Source organism: Oncorhynchus clarkii, chromosome 17 (assembly GCF_045791955.1).
Source record: "Oncorhynchus clarkii lewisi isolate Uvic-CL-2024 chromosome 17, UVic_Ocla_1.0, whole genome shotgun sequence".
Lineage (NCBI taxonomy): Eukaryota > Metazoa > Chordata > Actinopteri > Salmoniformes > Salmonidae > Oncorhynchus > Oncorhynchus clarkii.
The window spans coordinates 43,605,836-43,628,691 of record NC_092163.1 but is presented as its reverse complement, the minus strand read 5'-3'; the positions used below and the strand labels follow the sequence as shown (position 1 = coordinate 43,628,691).

At 43.2% G+C, this 22,856-nt stretch overlaps 2 protein-coding genes across 2 annotated transcripts; one reads left to right on the top strand and one right to left on the bottom strand.

The window, feature by feature from the left end:
* Positions 1-430: 430 nt before the first annotated feature.
* Positions 431-14,966, bottom strand: LOC139370887 (somatomedin-B and thrombospondin type-1 domain-containing protein). The gene is made up of 5 exons (XM_071110747.1): positions 14,549-14,966; positions 6,953-7,144; positions 5,779-5,857; positions 3,347-3,529; positions 431-3,118 (listed from the first exon to the last, which is right to left on the bottom strand). The coding sequence occupies exons 1-5, from the start codon at positions 14,787-14,789 to the stop codon at positions 2,998-3,000; spliced, it is 816 nt and encodes a 271-aa protein (XP_070966848.1). The 5' UTR covers positions 14,790-14,966; the 3' UTR covers positions 431-2,997.
* On the top strand, positions 14,700-22,292 carry LOC139369436 (retinol dehydrogenase 20). Its single transcript, XM_071108701.1, is given in 9 exon segments — positions 14,700-14,763; positions 18,611-18,694; positions 18,696-18,846; positions 18,849-19,030; positions 20,729-20,827; positions 21,208-21,327; positions 21,329-21,354; positions 21,592-21,731; positions 22,171-22,292. Coding segments are annotated over 8 exon segments (924 nt in total). The 5' UTR covers positions 14,700-14,763.
* The last annotated feature ends 564 nt before the right edge of the window (positions 22,293-22,856 follow it).

Genomic DNA, 22,856 nt, shown 5'->3' with positions numbered 1-22,856 from the left:
ACAGTGCATAGATATCACTGAAGATGCTTATAAATAAATAAAAAAGACAGACCCACAACACTGTCCACATACATGTCCATGTGTTCGTCCTTGGCTCTCTTCCTCTTCCTCTTTCTGAGAAAAGTCCGTGTGAAAAGGTGAGAACATCGCATCTCCAGAGACGCATTTTTCGCACCCATTCCTGTCTGAGCTGGATCCGAGCGAGGGGAGCTATGTGAAAAGAATAGTAATGACTGTAGAAAGGGCAGAACCTCTGAAACACTGTGTATGTGTGTGTGTTATTGTCATGTTTAAAGGGACTGATGCTCAGCCGAAGGCTTCCACTTTGTTAGACATTAGCTAGGTTTCTAGCCAACTGGCGACAGATTTTCATACGAATATTCTAAAATCCACATAACAACAATATGCACATTTTCCCACCAGAGATGTGTTTCCATCAAATTGACTTGTTGCGGATAAAGGCATGTGCGTGATGATTTAGGCCTAGTGAACATACAAAAAATAATTTTGCAGTTATATTCCCATGTACCGAATAAACAAAATCTATGTTTAATGGGTTTCCATCGAATTTTCAAATCTACTGATGGCTTTGTCACACTACATTTTGCGTTAAATAGCAAGTGTGCCCACTATGGTTTTGGCATATGCGCTCTAGTCAATAGGCTACCTACCTGCATGATGAGTATATTATGGATAAGAGCGATATTATTTTTATTTGTCAAACGGCAGCCAAGCATCGATCGTCATGTCAACAGAATGAGACCCTTGAAATGTATTGGAAAGAAGGAAGCTCACCACCGTGCACCTTCACAACCCTGTGAAGTTCACCATGATTTATTTCATCCGTAGCCTAATAAACTGCATGCGTTCCCGAGTCATAACCGGAGGACCACACAACATATCGCATGACTAAATTTACTTCGATCTTATGGTTATTATTAATATTTGAGGATAAAGTGTTTCCACCACCAATTCTTGCATAATTCATTTTACCAACACAAAAAGATCCCACCTTGTCTGGCATATTCTGTTTTGTCAACATTTGTAAAGTTTACCGACACATTTTCTGTTTCCATCAGGCCTGTCATGACATTTTTTTAAATCCGACATGTACTTTAAATTTATCTGGAAACTTGGTTAATGTTAACATCCCACCTTGTTGAACCAACGTGGAATAGACGTTGAATTGACGTCGGTGCCAGTGGGATGGATGATTAGAACTGTAGAGTGGACATACAATGTCACTGTTTTATGTTCATTATTTTCACAACGCACTTCAAATCCATCTCGTTAAATTGGCTGTCATCTGTATAGCGTTGGCTTCTTGTGCACTGTCTAATACGGAGTTGTGTTGCTCTCCCATATGTTTCACATAACCAGGCATCATGTTATGCTCTCACTGCAAGAACACATAGTGGGAGTCAGGGACAGTTTTGTCACGTAAAATATCTCTTTAAAAGAAAGATGACAATCAATTCTTCATGAATAGACATGATATATACATCGTAGCATTGCTATGAGATGATCCTGTGGAGAGTATTCGGTTGGAAAGACTAACTGGAAAACACATCATGGACACTTACAGAAAGGAAATAGCCACTGATCGCCTTTACATATTTGTTATGGTAGAATGATTCTGGACAATGTTCTGACAAGGTGAAATGTGTTTACTGCTATACTGTGACCACTGACCAATGTGTTTAAAAAAAGTTTATGTAAATTTGCTGCTAGTCTTTGTATTTTTTTCTTCTTCTTAAAGGGCACTTTATACATCAGTCTCTCTCCATCTCTGAGTGAGTCATCCAACATCGAAACGTCCTGTAGCGTACAAGAGCTTTAACTTTTACTGTAGTCCTGAACAAAAGGGTTTCTGATGTCAAAGGATTTGTAAGTGTTATGTTTTAATGAGAAAGCACAATCAAGTGACCCCTTTTATTTATCATATTTTGATAAGATATGAATAACATACAATTTAGGAATTAGACAAATGCCATTGAAATTGATGTTGGGATTTCAGGGTTAGGGTCCATTTGAAATGCTTGGTAAATTGGAATTCAATTCGAGAATTGGATTTGGAAATTGAATAGATTTGAAAGAGATCCCAATGAGTCATTCCCAACCAGTCATTGTAACATACAGAAATTCCAGGGAACTGAAGGGGGGAAAAAAGATTTGACAGACTTTGACTATCCCCACCTCTTCTTCTACTGTTGTTTTTGTAGGTCTCCAGGCTACTGTTTGTTTTGTAATATTTTTACCTGTCGACTTTCTAATGCTGTAAGTTGTTGCTGTATAAATGTTCTGTTGTTCAATCGATGCATGTCGTAACTTTGGAGCCGTGACTGGGTGTGAAACATGCACAACGCCAGTTTAACTGTCCTGTAAAAAGTGTCTCAATGTCCCAAGATCTTTCTATTTCTTTTAAAAAGGCAACATTCCCCTTGGATGACTGAAAATTCAATAAAAGTCTAATTAATGAATGGGTTGAGTTTTGGTTATTGACATGTGTTACAGGCATTATTGAAGGTTTGGTTATTGACATGTGTTACAGGCATTATTGAAGGTTTGGTTATTGACATGTGTTACAGGCATTACTGAAGGTTTGGTTATTGACATGTGTTACAGGCATTATTGAAGGTTTGGTTATTGACATGTGTTACAGGCATTATTGAAGGCTTTCGCTAATACAAAGAAAAACTGGACTGACAGTTACATACACTTAGAAAATAATCTACAATAGTATTTTTTCAGAAGAAATATTCTGGCCAACCAAAGAACAAAATGACCCGAATCAGCCGCATAAACACGATTAAATTGTTGCCAGAGGTTTCATATCAATTGTTATGTTAGACACTGGTATGATCAGGTCCATACGGATGCACGCAGCCCTGTCGGTGTTGTCTTTTGATTATGCCTGATCCATGTGCTGTCCGGTCTGTCTGTATGGTCATGAAGAAGTTGTAGACTCAGGTCTATAGACTAGACAGTAACCCAGGGTTATATGAAGAGGAAGCTGTGGACGGTGGGACAGGAACAGGATTCTAGTCTCCTGACACGCCTCCACACGCCACGACACCTGGGGTTACCCACCGCCTGCCACTGCAGAGACTGCCTGCCACTGAAAGAGGGGGGAGGGACAAAGAAAGACTGCCGTTGACTTATCTAGTCTAGACTAAGACTGCCACCTAGTGGCTGAAATCTTACTCTTCAAACAAGAATGGCAACATTGGGTTAGAATGTAAACACGATTTAAACGGAATGTCCTAATATCTTTACCACATATGTATAGCCTCAAGCTTTCTTCTCTCCCCTCCCCTTCTTTGCTCGTGGGCCCTGCATGTCTTACCTCTCCTCCTCGTCCTTATCTCCATCTCCAGAGCAGTGTGTCTGCCCGGCAGCGAGGGCTGGAGGCTGGCACTCCACACAAACTTGGTGTCCCTCCCTCAGGTACTGCATCCAGCGGGTGTGTGGCCCCACACTACGCTGGCACCCAGGGGTCAGGGAGGTCAGCTGGAACTGCACACAGTACCTGGATAAGTATACACATTACAGACACACAGTGGCAAGAAAATGTATGTGAACCCTTTGGAATTACCTGGATTTCTACATAAATTGGTCATCAAATTTGATCTGATCTTCATCTAAGTCCCAACAATAGACAAAAAAAATGTGTGTTTAAACTAATAACATACAAATGATTGTATTTTCCTTGTCTATATTGAATACATAATTTAAACATTCACAGTGTAGTTTGGAAAAAGTATGCGAACCCCTAGGCTAATGACTTCTCCAAAAGCTAATTGGAGTCAGGAGTCAGCTAACCTGGAGTCCAATCAATGAGACGAGATTGGAGATGTTGGTTAGAGCTGCCTTGCCCTATAAAAAAAAAAAAATCACAAAATTTGAGTTTGCTATTCACAAGAAGCATTGCCTGACCATGCCTCGAACTAAAGAGATCTCAGAAGACCTAAGATTAAGAATTGTTGACTTGCATAAAGCTGAAAAGGGTTACAAAAGTATCTCTAAAAGCCATGATGTTCATCAATCCACGGTAAGACAAATGGTCTATAAATGGAAAGTTCAGCACTGTTGCTACTCTCCCTAGGAGTGGCCGTCCTGCAAAGATGAATGCAAGAGCACAGCGTAGAATGCTCAATGAGGGTAAGAAGTGTCAGCTAAAGACTTACAGAAATCTCTGGAACATGCTAACATCTCTGTTGATGAGTCTACGATACTTAAAACACTAACAAATAATGGTGTTCAGGGGAGGACACCACGGAAGAAGCCACTGCTGTCCAAAAAATACATTGCTGCAAAATAGCACCTGGATGTTCCACAGCGCAAAATATTCTGTGGACAGGTGCAACTACAGTTGAGTTGTTTGGAAGGAACACACAACACCCTGTGTGGACAAAAAAATTGCACTGCACACCAACATCAAAACCTCATCCCGGGCCTCCCGGGTGGCGCAGTGGTTAAGGGCGCTGTACTGCAGCGCCAGCTGTGCCATCAGAGTCCTGGGTTCGCGCCCAGGCTCTGTCGTAACCGGCCGCGACCGGGAGGTCCGTGGGGCGACGCACAATTGGCCTAGCGTCGCCCGGGTTAGGGAGGGCTTGGTCGGTAGGGGTGTCCTTGTCTCATCGCGCACCAGCGACTCCTGTGGCGGGCTGGGCGCAGTGTACGCTAGCCAAGGTGGCCAGGTGCACGGTGTTTCCTCCGGCGCATTGGTGCGGCTGGCTTTCGGGTTGGATGTGCGCTGTGTTAAAGAAGCAGCGGCTTGGTTGGTTGTGTATCGGAGGACGCATGACTTTCAACCTTCGTCTCTCCCGAGCCCGTACGGGAGTTGTAGCGATGAGACAAGATAGTAGCTACTACAACAATTGGATACTACGAAATTGGGGAGAAAAAGGGGTAAAATTCACAAAAAATAAAAAAAAATAAAAAAAATAACAACTCATCCCAACTGTAAAGTATGGTGGAGGGAGAATCATGGTTTGGGGCTGCTTTGCTGCCTCAGGCCGTAGACAGCTTGCCATCATCGACAGAAAAATGAATTCCCAAGTTTATAAAGACATTTTGCTGAAGAATGTAAGGCTATCTGTCCGCCAATTGAAGCTCAACAGAAGTAGGGTGATGCAACAGGACAACGACCCAAAACACAGAAGTAAATCAACAACAGAATGGCTTCAACAGAAGAAAATATGCCTTAAGGAGTGGCCCAGTCAGAGTCCTGACCTCCACCAGATTGAGATGCTGTGGCATGACCTCAGGAGAGCAGTTCACACCAGACATCAAGAATATTTTTTCCACCCTGCACTGTGAATGTTTACACAGTGTGTTCAATAAAGACATGAAAACATATAATTGCTTGTGTTTTATTAGTTTAAGCAAATTGTGTGTCTATTGTTGTGACCTAGATGAAGATCAGATCAAATTTTATGACCAATTTATGCAGAAATCTAGGTTTTTCCAAAGGGTTCACATACTTTTTCTTACCACTGTACACCCTCACACAAAGTACAGTGGAGACTGCTGAGGGGAGGACAGCTCATAATACTGTCTGGAACGGAGCAAATGGAATGGCATCAAACCATGCGTTTGCTGTATTTGATACCATTCCACCAATTCCACTCCAGTCATTACCATGAGCCTGTCCTCCCCAATTTAAGGTGCCACCAACCTCCTGTGCAGTACACACACATTCATATACACACAGTGGTCAGAAAACATGACAGGAATACTATGGAAGGAGACAAACACATAGACCGGATATCTCACCCTTTGACATCACTGTTATCAACGATGTCCCTCTTCTTCCTGGCATTGCCATAGCCACCGGTAGTGATGAGAGCCGGGACTGCAAAGACAATATCCATAAGGACAAAACCATGACAAAAATAGCATAGCTTTAGCCTGCTTGAAGACAGAGGGATATCCGACAGAGACGAGAGGCATTAAAGACATATGGGTTAAGGTCCTTACCAGAGCATTTAGATATATAGTCTTAGGCAATATACACTGAGTGTACAAAACATTAAGAACACCGGCTCTTTCCATGACTGACCAGGTGAAAGCTATGAGCCCTTACTGATGTCACCTGTTAAATCCACTTCAAATCATTGTAGATGAAGGGGAGGAGACAGGTTAAAGAAGGATTTTTAAGCCTTGAGATAATTGAGACATGGATTGTGTATGTGTGCCATTCAGAGGGTGAACGGGCAAGACAAAAGATGTCAGTGACTTTGAACAGAGTATGGTAATTGATGACCGGCGCACCTGTTTGTGTGTCAAGAACTGCAACGCTGCTGGGTTAAGCTCAACTGTTTCCCGTGTGTATTAAGAATGGTCCACCACCCAAAGGACATCCGGGAAACTTGACACAACTGTGTGAAGCATCCCTGTGAAATGCTTGACACCTTGTAGTCCATGCCCAACAAATTGAGGCTATTCTATTATATCTGAGTGAATAGTAGAATACACAAGGTGTAGTTTTGAAATTTGGTTGTGCATCATCACTTTTGCTATGTCAGTCAATGAAAGTCACTCAATTACCATTCCCCCCCCAAAAAATGGATTGGTAAGTTAGTCTAGTCAGTGTGCCCAGGGGCCAGCTGTAGGTACCCTAGAGGTTAAGAGTATTGGGCCAGTAACCGAAAAGGTCACTGGTTTGAAACCCCGTGCTGCCTAGGTGAAATATCTGACATGCCCTTGAGCAAGGTACTTAACCCTAATTGCTTCTGTAAGTCGCTCTGGCTATTAGCTTCTGCTAAATGACTGAAATGTAATGGCTCTGACCTCTAGGGGGCCCCCATTGATTTTGTTAGTCAATCTCACTCAGATATAATTTTAACATGGTATAAGTCGTAACAAAATGTGTAGAAGGGGGTGCAACTCAATACAAGGAAGGTGTTCTAAATGTTTGGTACACTCAGTATATGGCTGTGGTGCTTACCTAGTGATTTGCTGCACTGTCGGTGGTGTTCCCTGTACTCTGCACAGCCGGCGTGTTCCTCCACGTGTGGACAGGGTTTCCCCCCATTTCGGGGCTCCTGCAGGACTTCCCTGCTCCTTATCCGAACTGTGGCCCTGCAGGGCTCACCACAGCCAGACCACGCAGTCCACTCACTCAGAACGCAGGACACCGCTAGGAGGGATGGGGAGGACAGGCAAGGCCAGCTCCAGGCATAAGCAACATACATTATTTTTTTGGAACTCTCAACTTACTGTTGAGAGTTAGAATAGTATAATACACAAGGTGTAGTTTTGAAATTTGGTTGTGCATCATCACTTTTGCTTTTGTTATGTCAGTCAATGAAAGTCACCCAATTATCATTCCCCCAAAAAAAATGTGATTGGTAAGTTAGTCTAGTCAGCATGCCCAGCGGCCAGCTGTAGGTACCCTAGAGGTTAAGAGCATTGGGCCAGTAACTGAAAAGGTCACTGGTTTGAAACCCCGTGCTGCCTAGGTGAAAAATCTGACATGCCCTTGAGCAAGGTACTTAACCCTAATTGCTTCTGTAAGTCGCTCTGGCTATTAGCTTCTGCTAAATGACTGAAATTATAATGGCTCTGACCTCGAGGGGGCCCCCATTGATTTTGTTAGTCAATCTCACTCAGATATAATTTTAACATGGCATAAGTCGTGACAAAATGTGTAGAATTTTCTACTAACTCTCACATAGGGACCCCAAAAGACTAGAGCGGGCCCTGAGGACAGGATAGCATGAGAACATGGCAGGAGTAAATGAAAGCAAGTACAAGCACGACTATAATGGTAGAGTGCCCTCTACGGTATGCATTTGCTACTGAAAAAGTATTTAGCATTTTTAGACAGCTAAATAAAAAGTAAATTGGTATACAACTACAAGCAAGGTATATACTCTATGAATTACAAACAAATCATATGGCTCACATGACAATTAATCATCACACTTTCAGGAGAATCTCAAAGACTTTTGCACCAAACTGGGGCAAAACGACCATATCCCGTGTTGTCAAACACAGGTCTTATTGTGTTGTAGAAATTGACACACTTTGGTTAACATATTATACACTACATGACCAAAGGTATGTGGACACCTGCTCGTCGAACATCTCATCACAAAATCATGGGCATTAATATGGAGTTTGCCCCCCTGCTGCTCAAACAGCCTCCATTCTTCTGGGAAGGCTTTCCACCAGATGTTAGAACATTGCTGTGGGGACTTGCTTCCATTCAGCCACGAGCATTAGTGAGGTTGGGCTCTGATGTAGGGCGATTAGGCCTGTCTTGCAGTCGACGTTCCAATTCATCCCAAAATGTATTTTTGGACCTCACCTTATGCATGGGTCACTGTCATACAGAAACAGGAAAGGGCCTTCCCCCAGAGTCGGGAGGGCCTATACGCTCACTACGCAAGTTGCGTAGGGCCCCGCAAATTCCGCAAGGGCCCCGTCTCCCCCTCGTGTCAAAGCGGGTGTCAATGTTTACACTCGATGAGAAGATGAAGCGAAACTATCCTTCTGGTCACGAAAAGAGAAGAAGAAAAAAAAAACACGATAGTGAATTGTGGGAACAGCGATCAGGTAAACTTGTGTTCTCTCCAAGTTTGATGTCAGCAAATAACAGTAACGTTAAGTTGATGTGCTAGCTTGCAGTGCATCTCGCTCTAGTCTGTCTTGCTAACCTTGCTGGGCAGTGCATCTCTTGGTCTGTCTGTGTCTTACTTGCCTGCCACTTCCGGGGCTGTGTCCTGTGACTTTGTGCCTGACAAAAGTGAGAGTGAAATACTAACTATTTATTACGTTTGATACACGCCAACGGGCAACAATAAACAGCAGCTCGAAAAAGATATCCGCATCGAGCGTGAACATGCGTTCATATGCGCGTGCACGAAATTAAACTCGCGCTTTCCAGCAGCAACCTCTGTGGGGACCAGTCCAGACAATATATGGGTGTGATGGCACTCCTCACAGGCACACATTATTTTAAAACAAGACAATGATTATCTCGTCTCTCAGTCAAGATTTAGTTACAGCTCTGGACTAATGCAAGATGGAAAGCTATGGATTGACATTGACTATAGTGTACAGTGGGGCAAAAAAGTATTTAGTCAGCCACCAATTGTGCAAGTTCTCACAATCTGGCTCCCCCAGATTTCCTTTTATACATTTTAAATCTAAAATACTATTTATACTATGGCTTGGCTGAATACTTGATGGCTATTATTTACTGAGAGATGTGCATCCATATGATTATGCCCAGCTAATCAACATTTTAAATTCAATATATACAGTGGGGCAAAAAAGTATTTAGTCAGCCACCAATTGTGCAAGTTCTCCCACTTAAAAGAGAGAGGCCTGTAATTTTCATCATAGGTACACATCAACTATGACAGACAAAATGAGGGAAAAAAATCCAGAAAATCACATTGTAGGATTTGTAATGAATTTATTTGGTGGAAAATAAGTATTTGGTCAATAACAAAAAATGATCTCAATACTTTGTTATATACCCTTTGTTGGCAATGACAGAGGTCAAACGTTTTCTGTAAGTCTTCACAAGGTTTTCACACACTGTTGCTGGTATTTTGGCCCATTCCTCCATGCAGATCTCCTCTAGAGCAGTGATGTTTTGGGGCTGTTGCTGGGCAACACAGACTTTTAACTCCCTCCAAAGATGTTCTATGGGGTTGAGATCTGGAGACTGGCTAGGCCACTCCAGGACCTTGAAATGCTTCTTACGAAGCCACTCCTTCGTTGCCCGGGCGGTGTGTTTGGGATCATTGTCATGCTGAAAGACCCAGCCACGTTTCATCTTCAATGCCCTTGCTGATGGAAGGAGGTGTTCACTCAAAATCTCACGATACATGGCCCCATTCATTCTTTCCTTTACACGGATCAGTCGTCCTGGTCCCTTTGCAGAAAAACAGCCCCAAAGCATGATGTTTCCACCCCCATGCTTCACAGTAGGTATGGTGTTCTTTGGAAGCAACTCAGCATTCTTTGTCCTCCAAACACGACGAGTTGAGTTTTTACCAAAAAGTTATATTTTGGTTTCATCTGACCATATGACATTCTCCCAATCTTCTTCTGGATCATCCAAATGCTCTCGAGCAAACTTCAGACGGGCCTGGACATGTACTGGCTTAAGCAGGGGGACACGTCTGGCACTGCAGGATTTGAGTCCCTGGCGGCGTAGTGTGTTACTGATGGTAGGCTTTGTTACTTTGGTCCCAGCTCTCTGCAGGTCATTCACTAGGTCCCCCCGTGTGGTTCTGGGATTTTTGCTCACCGTTCTTGTGATCATTTTGACCCCACGGGGTGAGATCTTGCGTGGAGCCCCAGATCGAGGGAGATTATCAGTGGTCTTGTATGTCTTCCATTTCCTAATAATTGCTCCCACAGTTGATGTCTTCAAACCAAGCTGCTTACCTATTGCAGATTCAGTCTTCCCAGCCTGGTGCAGGTCTACAATTTTGTTTCTGGTGTCCTTTGACAGCTCTTTGGTCTTGGCCATAGGAGTTTGGAGTGTGACTGTTTGAGGTTGTGGACAGGTGATTTTATACTGATAACAAGTTCAAACAGGTGCCATTAATACAGGTAATGAGTGGAGGACAGAGGAGCCTCTTAAAGAAGAAGTACAGGTCTGTGAGAGCCAGAAATCTTGCTTGTTTGTAGGTGACCAAGTACTTATTTTCCACCATAATTTGCAAATAAATTCATTAAAAATCCTACAATGTGATCTTCTGGATTTTTTCTCTCTCATTTTGTCTGTCATAGTTGAAGTGTACCTATGATGAAAATAACAGGCCTCATTCTTTTAAGTGGGAGAACTTGCACAATTGGTGGCTGACTAAATACTTTTTTGCCCCACTGTATATATTGAATTTAAAATGTTGATTAGCTGGGCATAATCATATGGATGCACATCTCTCAGTAAATAATAGCCATCAAGTATTCAGCCAAGCCATAGTATAAATAGTATTTTAGATTTAAAATGTATAAAAGGAAATCTGGGGGAGCCAGTTTGAATGGGCCTGATGCAGCTGATAAAATGTATAATAGTATTGTTATCTATAATACAGGTGCTATGCTTAAGTTTGTCAGTAGAGGAGATGCTGGATCATCAGCTAGTACAAGCACAGACTCAGTTGGTCCACATCCAGTCAGTACTAACACAGACCCAGTACAGCTGGCTTCAGAAAATACAAACACAGACCCATTACTGGCAGCTTCAGCAAATACCAGCACAGACCCAGGTGAAGTACAGCCAGTACTAGCACAACCAGAGGTGTACAGCCAGCATCAGATACAAGCAGCTCAGACCCTAATAGAACAGTTGCTGCAGAGGTCCATTCAAACCAGGAATGGATTTTTCAAACCCTAAAGACAAGTCTAGAGGAGGTTTCCATTCAGGCTTATTACAGAGACAGCTGTCAAATGGGGGAAAAGATTACCAGGAGCTGGCTTTCATAACCAATCAAAAACAACACAGTGTATTGTTTTAGCTGTAAGCTCTTTTCTACAAAAGACCACAAAATAATAAAGGAAGGAGTGAATGACTGGTCAAATATCAACGCCATTCTGAAACCCCATGAGTGTAGTCCTGAACACACAAACAATGTCATTAAGTGTAGAGACCTTGATCTGCACCTAAGTCGCGAACAGACTCTTGACCAGATACCAATGACAATTTTTGGAGGCTGAAAGAAAGAGATGTCCTTACATGTTTAATAAGTATCACCTAGCATTCAGAGATTCATCAGACAAACTCTTCCAACCAGATAATGGAAACTTCCTAAAAGAGGTTGAATTACTGGCGAAATTTGACCCCGTTAGGGAACATCATCTCAGCAAAATTAAAGATGGAGAGACACATGCTCATTACCTTGAGAAGCGCACACAGAATGAGCTGACACAGATTGGGATTGACAAGATTCTGGAAGAAACAGTGACTCAAGTAAGAGACTCAAGTAAGAGACTCAAAGTACTTCTCCTTTATCTTGGACTGTACACCTGACAGTCACCAGGAGCAAATGTCCATTATTCTGAGAAGCGTGGCTTTTAAAGTGAAAGTCAGAGATCAAGGAGCACTTCCTCTGCTTGATATTGAGTTAGTTGAGTTTACAACAGGCTTGAATCTGTCCACTGTCATCTTAGATAAGCCGAATGAGCTGAAGATCCCATTTGAAGATTGCAGAGGGCAGAGGGCAAGCTTATGATAATGGGGCCAACATGAAGGGCAAGGAGTACAAACCAGACTGCTCCAAAAAAGATCCCAGAGCCGTGTTCGTCCCACGTGGAGCACATACACTAAACCTTGTCATTACAGATGCTGCCAAATCTTTAAAAGATGCAGTTGTTTTTGTGTTGGGCGTGTGTAAAATCTCTTCACCTTTTCAGCTGGCACACAAAGATGGAGTGGAGTGTTTTGAAGAAACACGTAACTGTGAAGTCATGGAGTGACACAAGATGGGAGAGTAGGCTCCAAAGTGTTCATGCAATCCGGTTTCTGGCGTCGGAGGTGCGGGAGGAATTACTGGAAGCCAGACAGTGGAGGCACAAGCACTTGCAGAGGATGTTGAGTCCTACCGCTTCTTGATTTACTGTGTCATATGGTGTGAGATACTGACAATGACAAACAAGGTGAACAAGCTCCTCCAATCTGCCTCAATGCAGTTGGATATCGTAGTGAATTTAATCTCAAATGCAAAGGCCTCCCTCACTACATACTGGCAAACTGTATTCTGAGGCCCAGACAACAGCCAAACACATTTGTGAAGAAATAAATGTGGAGGCTGTTCTGATAGAGAAGGGCCTGAGAAACAGCAAGAGGCATTTCAGCTATGAGGCTTCTGACGAACCCAGTGACTGATGCACCGAAAAACCTTGAAGTCAACTACTTCAACATTGTGGTCGACTGCTGTGACATCCATGGATGAGAGATTTGAAACACTCAACCAGGTGAAAACCAAATATGGAGTGCTGCTGACCTTCAGCACTGCCTCTCAGATGTCCAGTGAATCTTTAAATGCTCACTGCATGGAAGCTGAAAACACTCTAACCTTCAGAGATGACTGTGACCTCAGTGGAATGGATCTGGCACACGAGATTCAGAATTGACCAGATCTGCCATCAGATAAGATGACTGCCTTTGAGCTGCTTTCCTTTCTCTCTGTGAGAAAACACTGGAGGAACTCTATCCTAACCTTTGGACGGCCCTAAGAACTACAGTCACCCTACCAGTAACAGTAGCATCATCAGAGAGGAGCTTTTCAAAATGAAAGCTCATCAAAAGCTACCGTAGGTCTTCCATGTCACAGGAACGTAGGAGTGTTCTGGCCATCATGAGCATAAATCATGACGTGGGGAAACATGTCACAGGAACGTAGGAGTGGTCTGGCCATCATGAGCATAAATCATGACGTGGGGAAACATGTCACAGGAACGTAGGAGTGGTCTGGCCATCATGAGCATAAATCATGACGTGGGGAAACATGTCACAGGAACGTAGGAGTGGTCTGGCCATCATGAGCATAAATCATGACGTGGGGAAACACATGTCCTATGATGACATCATTGATGATTTTGCCTCAAAAAAGTGCAGAAGAGGAATATTTTGATGGTAAGATTTTAATTCAAACATTCAAATGTTTACACACTTTGTAACATTTAAGATTGTATGGCAGAAGTGCATTTGTGTAAGTGACTGCTTAACTATGTGACATACTTTCTCAACTTCTTCCAGACAGTCCAGATGGACTGGTGCTGAACATGCCCAGGCTGTAGAGGGAACCAAAGTTAATCACACAGCTGTATAGGTTTTATTTTACTATTTTGAGACATATAGCTGCAGTCATAGCCTGCAGGGTTATGTTTACATTGTATAGACAAAGCTAATTGTATAATATTGTGGGGACTGGACTAATGACCAGGCATCTGAGCCAAAGCTCAGTAATATATTTGATTATTTTCTACATTTTATATTTTCTAGAATTTCTTATTTATGTTATAATTCACTTATCTTAAGATTCTATAGAACATATTATATTCAATAAATATTTTTTGTTTATACCTCGTTCGGTAAAGGTCTACTTATTCTAAGACCGACAGATGGAGCCAACTGTTTTAAAGGAGGGAGGATTGTAGTGGGAGCACTGGGGTGTCAGGTGTGACTGTGAGGCAATGGTTTACATGGCTCACGGGTCAGGTAAGAGGGCCCCTTAGCAGAATTGTTCTTAGGGCCCGGGGAGGTCAGGACCGGCTCTGCCTTCCCCAAACTGTTGCCACAAAGGTGGAAACACAGATTCATCTAGAATGTCATTGTATGCTGTAGGATTAATATTTCCCTTCACTGGAACTAAGGGGCCTAGACGGAACCAAGAAAAACAACCCCAGACCATTATTCCTCCTTCACCAAACTTGACAGTTGGCACTATGCATTGGGGCAGGTAGTGTTCTCCTGGCATCCGCCAAACCAAGATTTGTCTGTCAGACTGCCGGATGGTGAAGCATGATTCATTTGATGGGTGTCCACATACTTTTGTATAGTGTATGGGAAACTTACCTGGACAGGCGAATTCATAATCATGACAGCAGTCCATAGTAGAGGTACAAGTCTGGTCGCAATAGCAGGTGCCATACGAACGGTCAGCTCTCCATCCCTTACTGACGCACGACCGGTCGTGCCCAGTGCAGCAAAAACCCGTGTCCTGACACCCTGCCTCGTTCGGGACGACCAGGAAAACTAGCAGCACGACACAGGAGTAGAGCCAGCGGCCGGTAACAGTATAACTGAACTGGTGCATGACTATTGGCCTAGACTAGTATTTCTGTAGGACTTAGCGCCGCGGCTAACACCTGTAAAATCGCAGAGCTGTGTTCACACGCCAAAGTTGATACCAGGGGATTTTCGATTTCGTTTATCTCAGTATTTCGATTTTTAGAAAAGATAGGCTATCATTCTGAATTTTTTTGACACAGAGTTTGTTCAGCAACTCTCCCCATAATGGGATTCTAAGTGCCATCCGGCAATATACTGCAATGGCTTTCGCTCTTTTAAAGGGACAGTTCGTTTCTCTGACCACAGCGCTCCCTACAAGGAAGCTCATTTGCCTCAAAACTAAATTAAAGAAAACAGTGCAGCTGCGAAGTAAGGCTTCTTGTTCACATTTTTCATAATTTGCATATATCCTCTTCTGCGGGGCTCTTAATTTAAAATACCATGGTTATTAAAATAGCAGGCTACTGTTTATTATATGGTGATTTTATAATTGCATGATATGTGGATGTGCGTTTAACAATGTTAACGAATGGTCACGGTAGGAATGTATGTGCATGCCTGTGAGAATCTTTACTTAAACCCATAAGGTTTTATTATGATAAGTAGCCTACAGTGACAGTATGTGGCCGCATGTCCATTTTCCCTGGATTAATTAGTGGGAGGCATGAGTAACTTGTTTGCTTTGCACTGCCCATTCTTTCTACCCCTGTTGGCTGAAGCTGCCAGCTTTCCTGGCCGCTTGTGCCTCAACATGTGAAAATAATGGATTGATCAAATTCCTAAGGCCAGGACCATTCATGCAGAACAATAACAACACTGTGGACAGTGCAGCAGCATGGGTCTTCCGCTCAAATACATATTTCCCAGCTACTCAGTACTGAGTGTGTGCTTGAGGACGTGTGGGCGTGGCGGGGCAGTTTCCCAGGCATTGACCTGACTGCAGTACCTCTCTCCACAGACACAAAGAGACAGACACACACAGACACAGACACACACACACACAGAGCTAGAGTGCGGCCCCGTAGAGGGGCCCTGTCCTAGTGTAGTCTGGGAACCTCTGCATTTACCGCTCTAATAAACACAGATCAGCTCTAACTGTCATAGACAATCCACAGAAAAAATTCATAGTCCAATCAAATGTTACTTGGGGAGTCCCCCCATTTCAGATAAGCATGGCACATAGTAAACTCATCCAATGGTCCGTTTCTACATGGTACCTTTTAAAGGATTTGTATTCCGGATAGTTGCACATGTTAAATTAACCACAAGTAAGCCAAGTAAGTTATTTGGATCAACACTTGGATAATGTTTACAATCTGAAAGCGGCTTAGAGTATGTTTTTCTTGTACAGCAGTGAACAAAATGCTGTAACAGATACATGATGCAGTAAAGGACACTAAATAGGGCCTATTGACTTCTCTCTGAGTGGCAGCAATATGCGTAGCTGCAATTACTCCGCCTCCATCGCTCTCAAACTACTTCTGTTCTTGTCTCCATGTTTCTGTATCGAGCATCTTATCAGATCTCTCTCGTTAACCATTAACACCTGGAGGTGAATCAGACGCCACCACCCATCCAGCCAAAACCACCACCACACAATCTAGGATCAATTTAGCATTTTATGTCATAATGAATAAGAGAGGGGACCTGATCCTAGATCTGCATTCCTTCTCCGAGATACTTTACGAATATGGGCCCAAATGTATAATGTAAGTTGATCAGCGGTTTGTATCAGAGGTTTCTTTTTAAGGGCACCTCTCGCCTCATTTAATGACTGACAAGTATGTTGACTATTCCTTTTAGGTAATATACTACATTATCTCATGTTTACATAGTCCAGCTTGTTAAAAGCATGTTGCATTATAAGGTATTAACATAGTCCTTATCCTGACTCACAATATAAAAACATATCAACTACAAAACCTAAATCAAGATTACAGCATTGAGGAAAACTGGGTTTGATTTGATTATCCCCACAGGTAGCAATATGTAATGATTAAATGCTGACTCAGGCTTTTAGGGCCTATCCTGCTATCCCACTGGCCTGAGGACGACTTGGCTGGTTGGCACACCATCAGGCAGCACTACTTGCCAACAAGGCAGCCTGAGCCTTGGATTCAAATCACCTGATTTACAAGCCAAGATTTAGACCTATGGCAAATGGAGGCTTTGATAAGTTATTTGCATCGTTTTCAATTCTATCCCAACAGATGTCAGGCCACACAAGCCAATCTGTAGTTTCATATAAAGTTGACCTGGTTCCAGTACTGTAAGTGAAGGCCTGTGTCTGTTAATGATTATTTCTCTGACTGGGCCAGCCAGTTGTCGTTCAAGGTGTTTACTTCAGACATGATCCTTCGCTTTTGTTCAACCACACCTTGTTGAATAGTCTGGCTGACACCAGCTCTTACTCTTCACTGTGTAGTCATGTGGGTTGCGTCTGTCAGGCTAGTTCCCCTCCCATAACCCTCTGCAAAGTAATTACCTTAAATAGCCTTCAGTCTTTACATTCAGATTGCCCGACCCTGATTCACGTGCTTGCGTTTGTTTCTTGTATTTCCATTTGTTCAGTCAGTCGATGCGTATCTGTAACCTTAACTTCATGTTAGATGCTTAGGAGATTTAAGGTTAAACAATGGAGGTAGTGTTCACCTAAACAATGCAAGAACTTTCTAGAAACATATGTAAGCAGACAGGATGTAAGCATCTATAATAAGGTTTACAGTTCATGATTGCATAATCTTCTTATGACATTCACATTTCATACATTCTGGCTAGTGACTACAGTACTCAACACTAATACTGCAGTACTCAACACCGTGAGAAGATAAATAGTTGAGAATAAATTGAGAATATTTTTTTTAATCTATAACCTTGAACGAGTCCAGTAAGCCTGCCATTTGCTGTCATATCTTGCAAGTGTGTGTGACGATAGGGTCAAATGTGGTTGAAAGTGTATGTGCATGTTGATACTGTAAGCATTATAAAACTATTAGACATAATGGCAGATATCTATTTGAATTATTTCTTATTGACAAAATCAATAGTGTTGGTACCGTCATTAAAAAAAAAAAAATAATGTTCTTAACTGCCTGGTGAAATAAACGTGTTTCTTATTTGCACATAAGAAAATTGGGCTGAGAATTCCTCAGCCCAATTTTCTAAAGTAATAATTAATATGCAGTACATGGTGTCCCTCTCAACAAACATGTTTTTTTTATAGGGGGCTCAAGGAGGTATTTAAGCAATAAGGCCCGAGGGGGTGTGGTATATGGCCAATATACCACTGCAAAGGGCTGTTCATAAGCACGACCCAACGTGGAGTGCTGAATATACAGCCTTTAGCCGTTGTATATTGGCCATATACCACAAACCCCTGAGGTGCCTTATTGCTATTATAAACTGGTTACCAATGTAATTAGAGAAGTAAAAATAACTATTTTGTCTAACCCGTGGTGTACCGTCTGATTTACCACGGCTCTCAGCCAATCAGCATTCAGGGCTCGAATCACCCAATTTATAATTCCTTTTAACCTAATCCTGAAGGAGTGGTTAAATAAAGTGAGAAGGCAGGCTGGAGTCACAGAGTAGAGCAGAGGGTAACATGCGCCAGTTTGGCTGTCTACACCTTTAGCGTTCTCAGTTAGAATACTCCGTAGACTCTCAGATACACTTTTATTTTCTACCTTTTATTTAACGAGACAGTTCAGAACAAAGTCCTTGCATCTGAGCACAACAGACCTTAGCTAGCTGCTTTCATACTTGAACATAACACACACTCTGTACAGTCAGGACATCAAACCCCCAGGACCACCAGAGAAGATCATCTTTCTGATGTACCTCCAGATGATGCTCCGGGATGTGATCTACTTCATCCTGCGTGGATCCGTGCGGATTGTCTTCCGGCCGCTCACCAAGCCCATCGACGGCTGAGCTTTTCCTCATCACAGGGTCAAGGGGCGCCTTGGGACGTCTCTTCGCCCTGGAGTTCACCAAACACGGGGCAGAGGTGGTGCTATGGGACGTCGACGCTAACGACAACGAGGAGACTGTCAGGTTAGTGAGGGAAGCGGGGGGCAAGGCAGGGTGGACGTGACCTACCGGGTGGAGGTGTACCGCACGGCGGACGAGGTGGGGACGGACCTGGGCCATAATGTCACCATGCTGGTGAACAACGCCGGGGTGGTTGGCAGGGAACGGCTGATGGACTGTCCGGATTAGCTGGTGGAGAGGACCATGAAGGTCAACTGTCACGCCCTCTTCTGGGTAAAACTGCTGCTGCTACCGTTGTTACTCTGTGGGCCAGATAACACTTTATAGAACGGGGCCTTGGGACTCTTATCAGCTGGTTTAGGGAGAGGGTGGCATGCGGCTATCATCCAACTGTAGTCTCAGAACCCAGAAGCAAATCTGGTGTTTGCTGGCCAGCTACTCAGTTTGACATTTGACATACTGTACATCTTAACAGTCTGTCACAAGAGACTAATCACCCTGTGATACACTGTAGGGATGAGGAATGTTCAATTCTGTCCATATAGTACCATATAGTTCTGTTATCAGTCAGGCTTTAGGATGTGGGCTTGAGGTTTCCATGATTGATTGTTATTGATGATAATCAGACGGATTATTGGAATCTATAAATATACAAGCTCCCATCACCAGCAAATAGCATCATTTTGCACAAGTTTGATATGCAATGTCAAGTTAGTAATAGGTTATAGGTTAGTAATAGTAATAGGTTTTATGTACACATGTTTCTCAGAGCAGGATCCTACAGACTGCATTTACACAGGCAACCCAATTCTGATAGTTTTCCACTAATTGGTCTTTTGACCAATCAGATATTTCAGATATTTTTCCAATAATTGGGAAAAATGTCTGAATTGGGCTGCCTGTGCAAATGCAGCCATAGTGTTACAAGGGCTATATGGGTAACATGAAGAAGACAAACCTACTGGTATGTGAAAACAGACTGTAACTCGGAAAATATGAAGGGTTTAGGTTTTACTCTTAAATCTTTGCATTGCGAAAGAGAAATGTCAAGCCGTTTTATCCCTGTGTGCGTCCGTTTTATCCCTCCCTATACCTCAGCTATAGTCGGACGTATACAGTGCAGTTTATTGTTCTTAATGCACCACATGACACGTGTGAAATGTACAACTTTAATAAGTTCTTATCCCCTTAGCTGAGCGACAACACCCCATACAGTGACCCTATTAATGTGACACACACACACACAGCCAATTAAATGGCTAGGGGATTCCCTCCCTGATCCTCTTACAGTGGGGAACAGTAAGCCTGCTTCACATTAAGCAACTTTTTTAAGAAGCTTAGCGAGGCAGAACTCCAATCAGAACTGCAGTACAATAATACTGCCTCATTTTGCTCATTCAAAATGTTCATGGACTATTTTGATATTAATCTCATTATTGCGACTCCTGATAGTCAGTAATTGTGTTCATCGAATAACAGTCTCTTTGTTTGTGTGTGTTTGTCCATCTGGTTGTGTCTCTGCATGCCTGCGTGTGTTTGTCTCTCTGTGTGTTCTTGTGTGTCTGTGTGTGCCTGCCTGTCTGTGTGTGTACAAGCAGTGGCGGTTCTAGACCATTTCAACTGGGGGGGCCAAGCTGGGGCCAGCTGTACTGGCCAGTTACATTAGACGTTATTGTTGTCATATTTTTTTCTTCACTGCATTGCAGGCATTAGCAAGCAAAATACCATGTTCATAATCATTCAACAATTGATTTGTTTTTTCTGTCTAATAACGTATGTAAAAAAAAAAAAGAACGATAGCAAAAATGTGTTATGTGAAAATGATTTCATACCCCACAGTTAGGGGGGCCACAAGGGGGCCCAAAATTGTTGTCACAGGGGCACTGCCCCCCCCCCCCCCCCCCCCCCTTGCGTGCATGTGTGTACCTGTCTGTGCGTGCGTTTGGACCTGCCTATATGTGTGTGTCACAGATGACAAAGGCCTTCATTCCCCAGATGAAAGAGCAGAACCATGGACACATCATCACTGTCGCAAGCGTCCCGGGTCTCTTCAGCACTACCTGTGTGGAGGTGAACCAGGGAGGACACATCACCTAAGAGAGAATGCTATTACCGTAAATATTATTTACCGCAAGAATGGTATTACTACAGTTAGTACGGTGTAGTGACATATTGTAGGTAAAAGGGTAGCCTATGGTAAAGTGTAGAGTATCTTAGCCTCTGTAACGTAGCCTACTGTATGTACAGTATGTGTTACTGTGATGTTCTAAATGTGTTCTGGACCCATATTCACACAGCATCTCAGAGTCGAGTCCCTGATATGCAACCTTTTAGATAATACTGAACAAGATTACATGGACAGGATGGACCTGATTCTAGATCAGCACTCTTCCTCTGAGACTTAATGAATATGGGCCCTGACGTCTCAGTGGTGTTTCTGTTCTAACCAGGATTATTGAGCCAGTAAGTTTGCGGCGGTGGGCTTCCACGAGTCCCTGGCCCACAAGTTGCTGACTGAGGAATTTGATGGAGTCAAGACCACTCTTGTGTGTCCTCATATTGTCGACACGGGGCATGTTTGACGGGTGCAAGATCCGGTGAGAGAAAGTATGGGCTGGAGAAAAAGCGGCACTAAAGAGGGAATAAGGGCTACTTTGTTCTGGGTTAATCAGACTGACATTGCAGGTGTAAGCCTACTTCATACAATAGTACACAGTAGTGGTTCATCATTTGACACTGAACATAGGCTTACTACAGTATGTTTCAGAATGTTGTAGTTGTACATTTAACAATGTGATGCTGTAAACCTCTATGCTCTCTGCTGCATCCCTCAGGGACGAGGTAGCACTGTTCCTGGCACCGCTGGAGCCTGAGTACTGTGTGGAGCAGGCCATGAACGGCATCCTGATCGACCAGCCCCTGGTCTGCATCCCACGCCTCACCTATCTGCCCGTCATCTCCCGAGTGTGAGTACACATATTAAATGAATAAACTTTATTGATCACCCACTCACTTCGACAGCTCCTTGGAGCGGTGCAGTGTCTCGACATCTGTCTCTCCACAACCTCTTCTGGGCCAGGTCGTAATTCAGTTGGTCGGACCATTGATTGATCCCCAGAGCCAAAAGCTGATTTTTCACCAGCAGCACGCTCAGGTGCTCTGATGAAGGCATAACTGCCGAAACGCGTGCCAGCCCCAAAATAAAAAGATGAAATGAGGCGACGTGTTTTTATTTTTTGATTTTTGAGTGCCACCATTTCAGTGTTTTTAAATTTGAGATTTCATTTGAAGTTATTGTCATATATGGCAGAGCACCCAGCTAAATAAAGTGAGAGTGCGCTCATGTTACCAACTTCACATCAAACGTAGTGTTTGTACAGGTCACCCTGGCATGATACTGCACACTTCCTCTTCCTGCACTGTTGCCGTGGTGACTTATCGGTTCATGGGGTCAGACAAATGCATGTACCCCTTCATTAAGAGCAAGAAGAACAAGCTGACCAATGGAGGACCTACCCTGATTGCCGCTAACTAACTCTCCCTGTCAATTCAGTCTCTACAGATGAAATCTAAGGGCCAGTTTCACACACATATTAAGCCTAGTCCTGGACTAAAATTCTCCATTGAGCATGTTTTTTTAATTCCAGGAAGAAGCTTAAACTGTGTCCGGGGTACAAACCTTGAGTGGATATAGACAAATACTTAATGGGATAACAACTAATATAATGGGGAAATAAAATGGCCACACTTCTTCTCCCAAACTATTCTGCCGACCCCAACTGTAATACTGTGACGGTTGGCCTTCCTGTGAGTATGGCCCCAACATAAGGTCAGTCTGCTTTTGTAACACTTAAACCACCTGGGAATAACTAAGGGCATCGCCAACCATTCCCCTTGACTGGTTTAAAAGCAGGCTGGCGCCATCGGTCCTGTTCAGCTCGCTTTAAGCAACCCCGGAGGACAATGTGAAAAGAAAACATCTGAGCCAGCACAGTATGCCTTGAGTCTGCACAATAGTGTGAAAAGGTTATATGTGTGACACCTGTGATTGGTGGTCCTCTGATTACATGTGATGGAATGGAAGTAATGGTCATTGGCC

What these genes read in the sequence shown, in the direction of transcription:
- LOC139370887 (XM_071110747.1), bottom strand. Translation starts at nt 14,789, where the DNA reads ATGCACCAGTTCAGTTATACTGTTACCGGCCGCTGGCTCTACTCCTGT. An exon ending in TTATGAATTCGCCTGTCCAG is followed by an intron (nt 7,145 to 14,548) that starts GTAAGTTTCCCA and finishes CATCCCTCCTAG; the next exon opens with CGGTGTCCTGCGTTCTGAGT. An exon ending in ACAGTGCAGCAAATCACTAG is followed by an intron (nt 5,858 to 6,952) that starts GTAAGCACCACA and finishes TTGTCTTTGCAG; the next exon opens with TCCCGGCTCTCATCACTACC.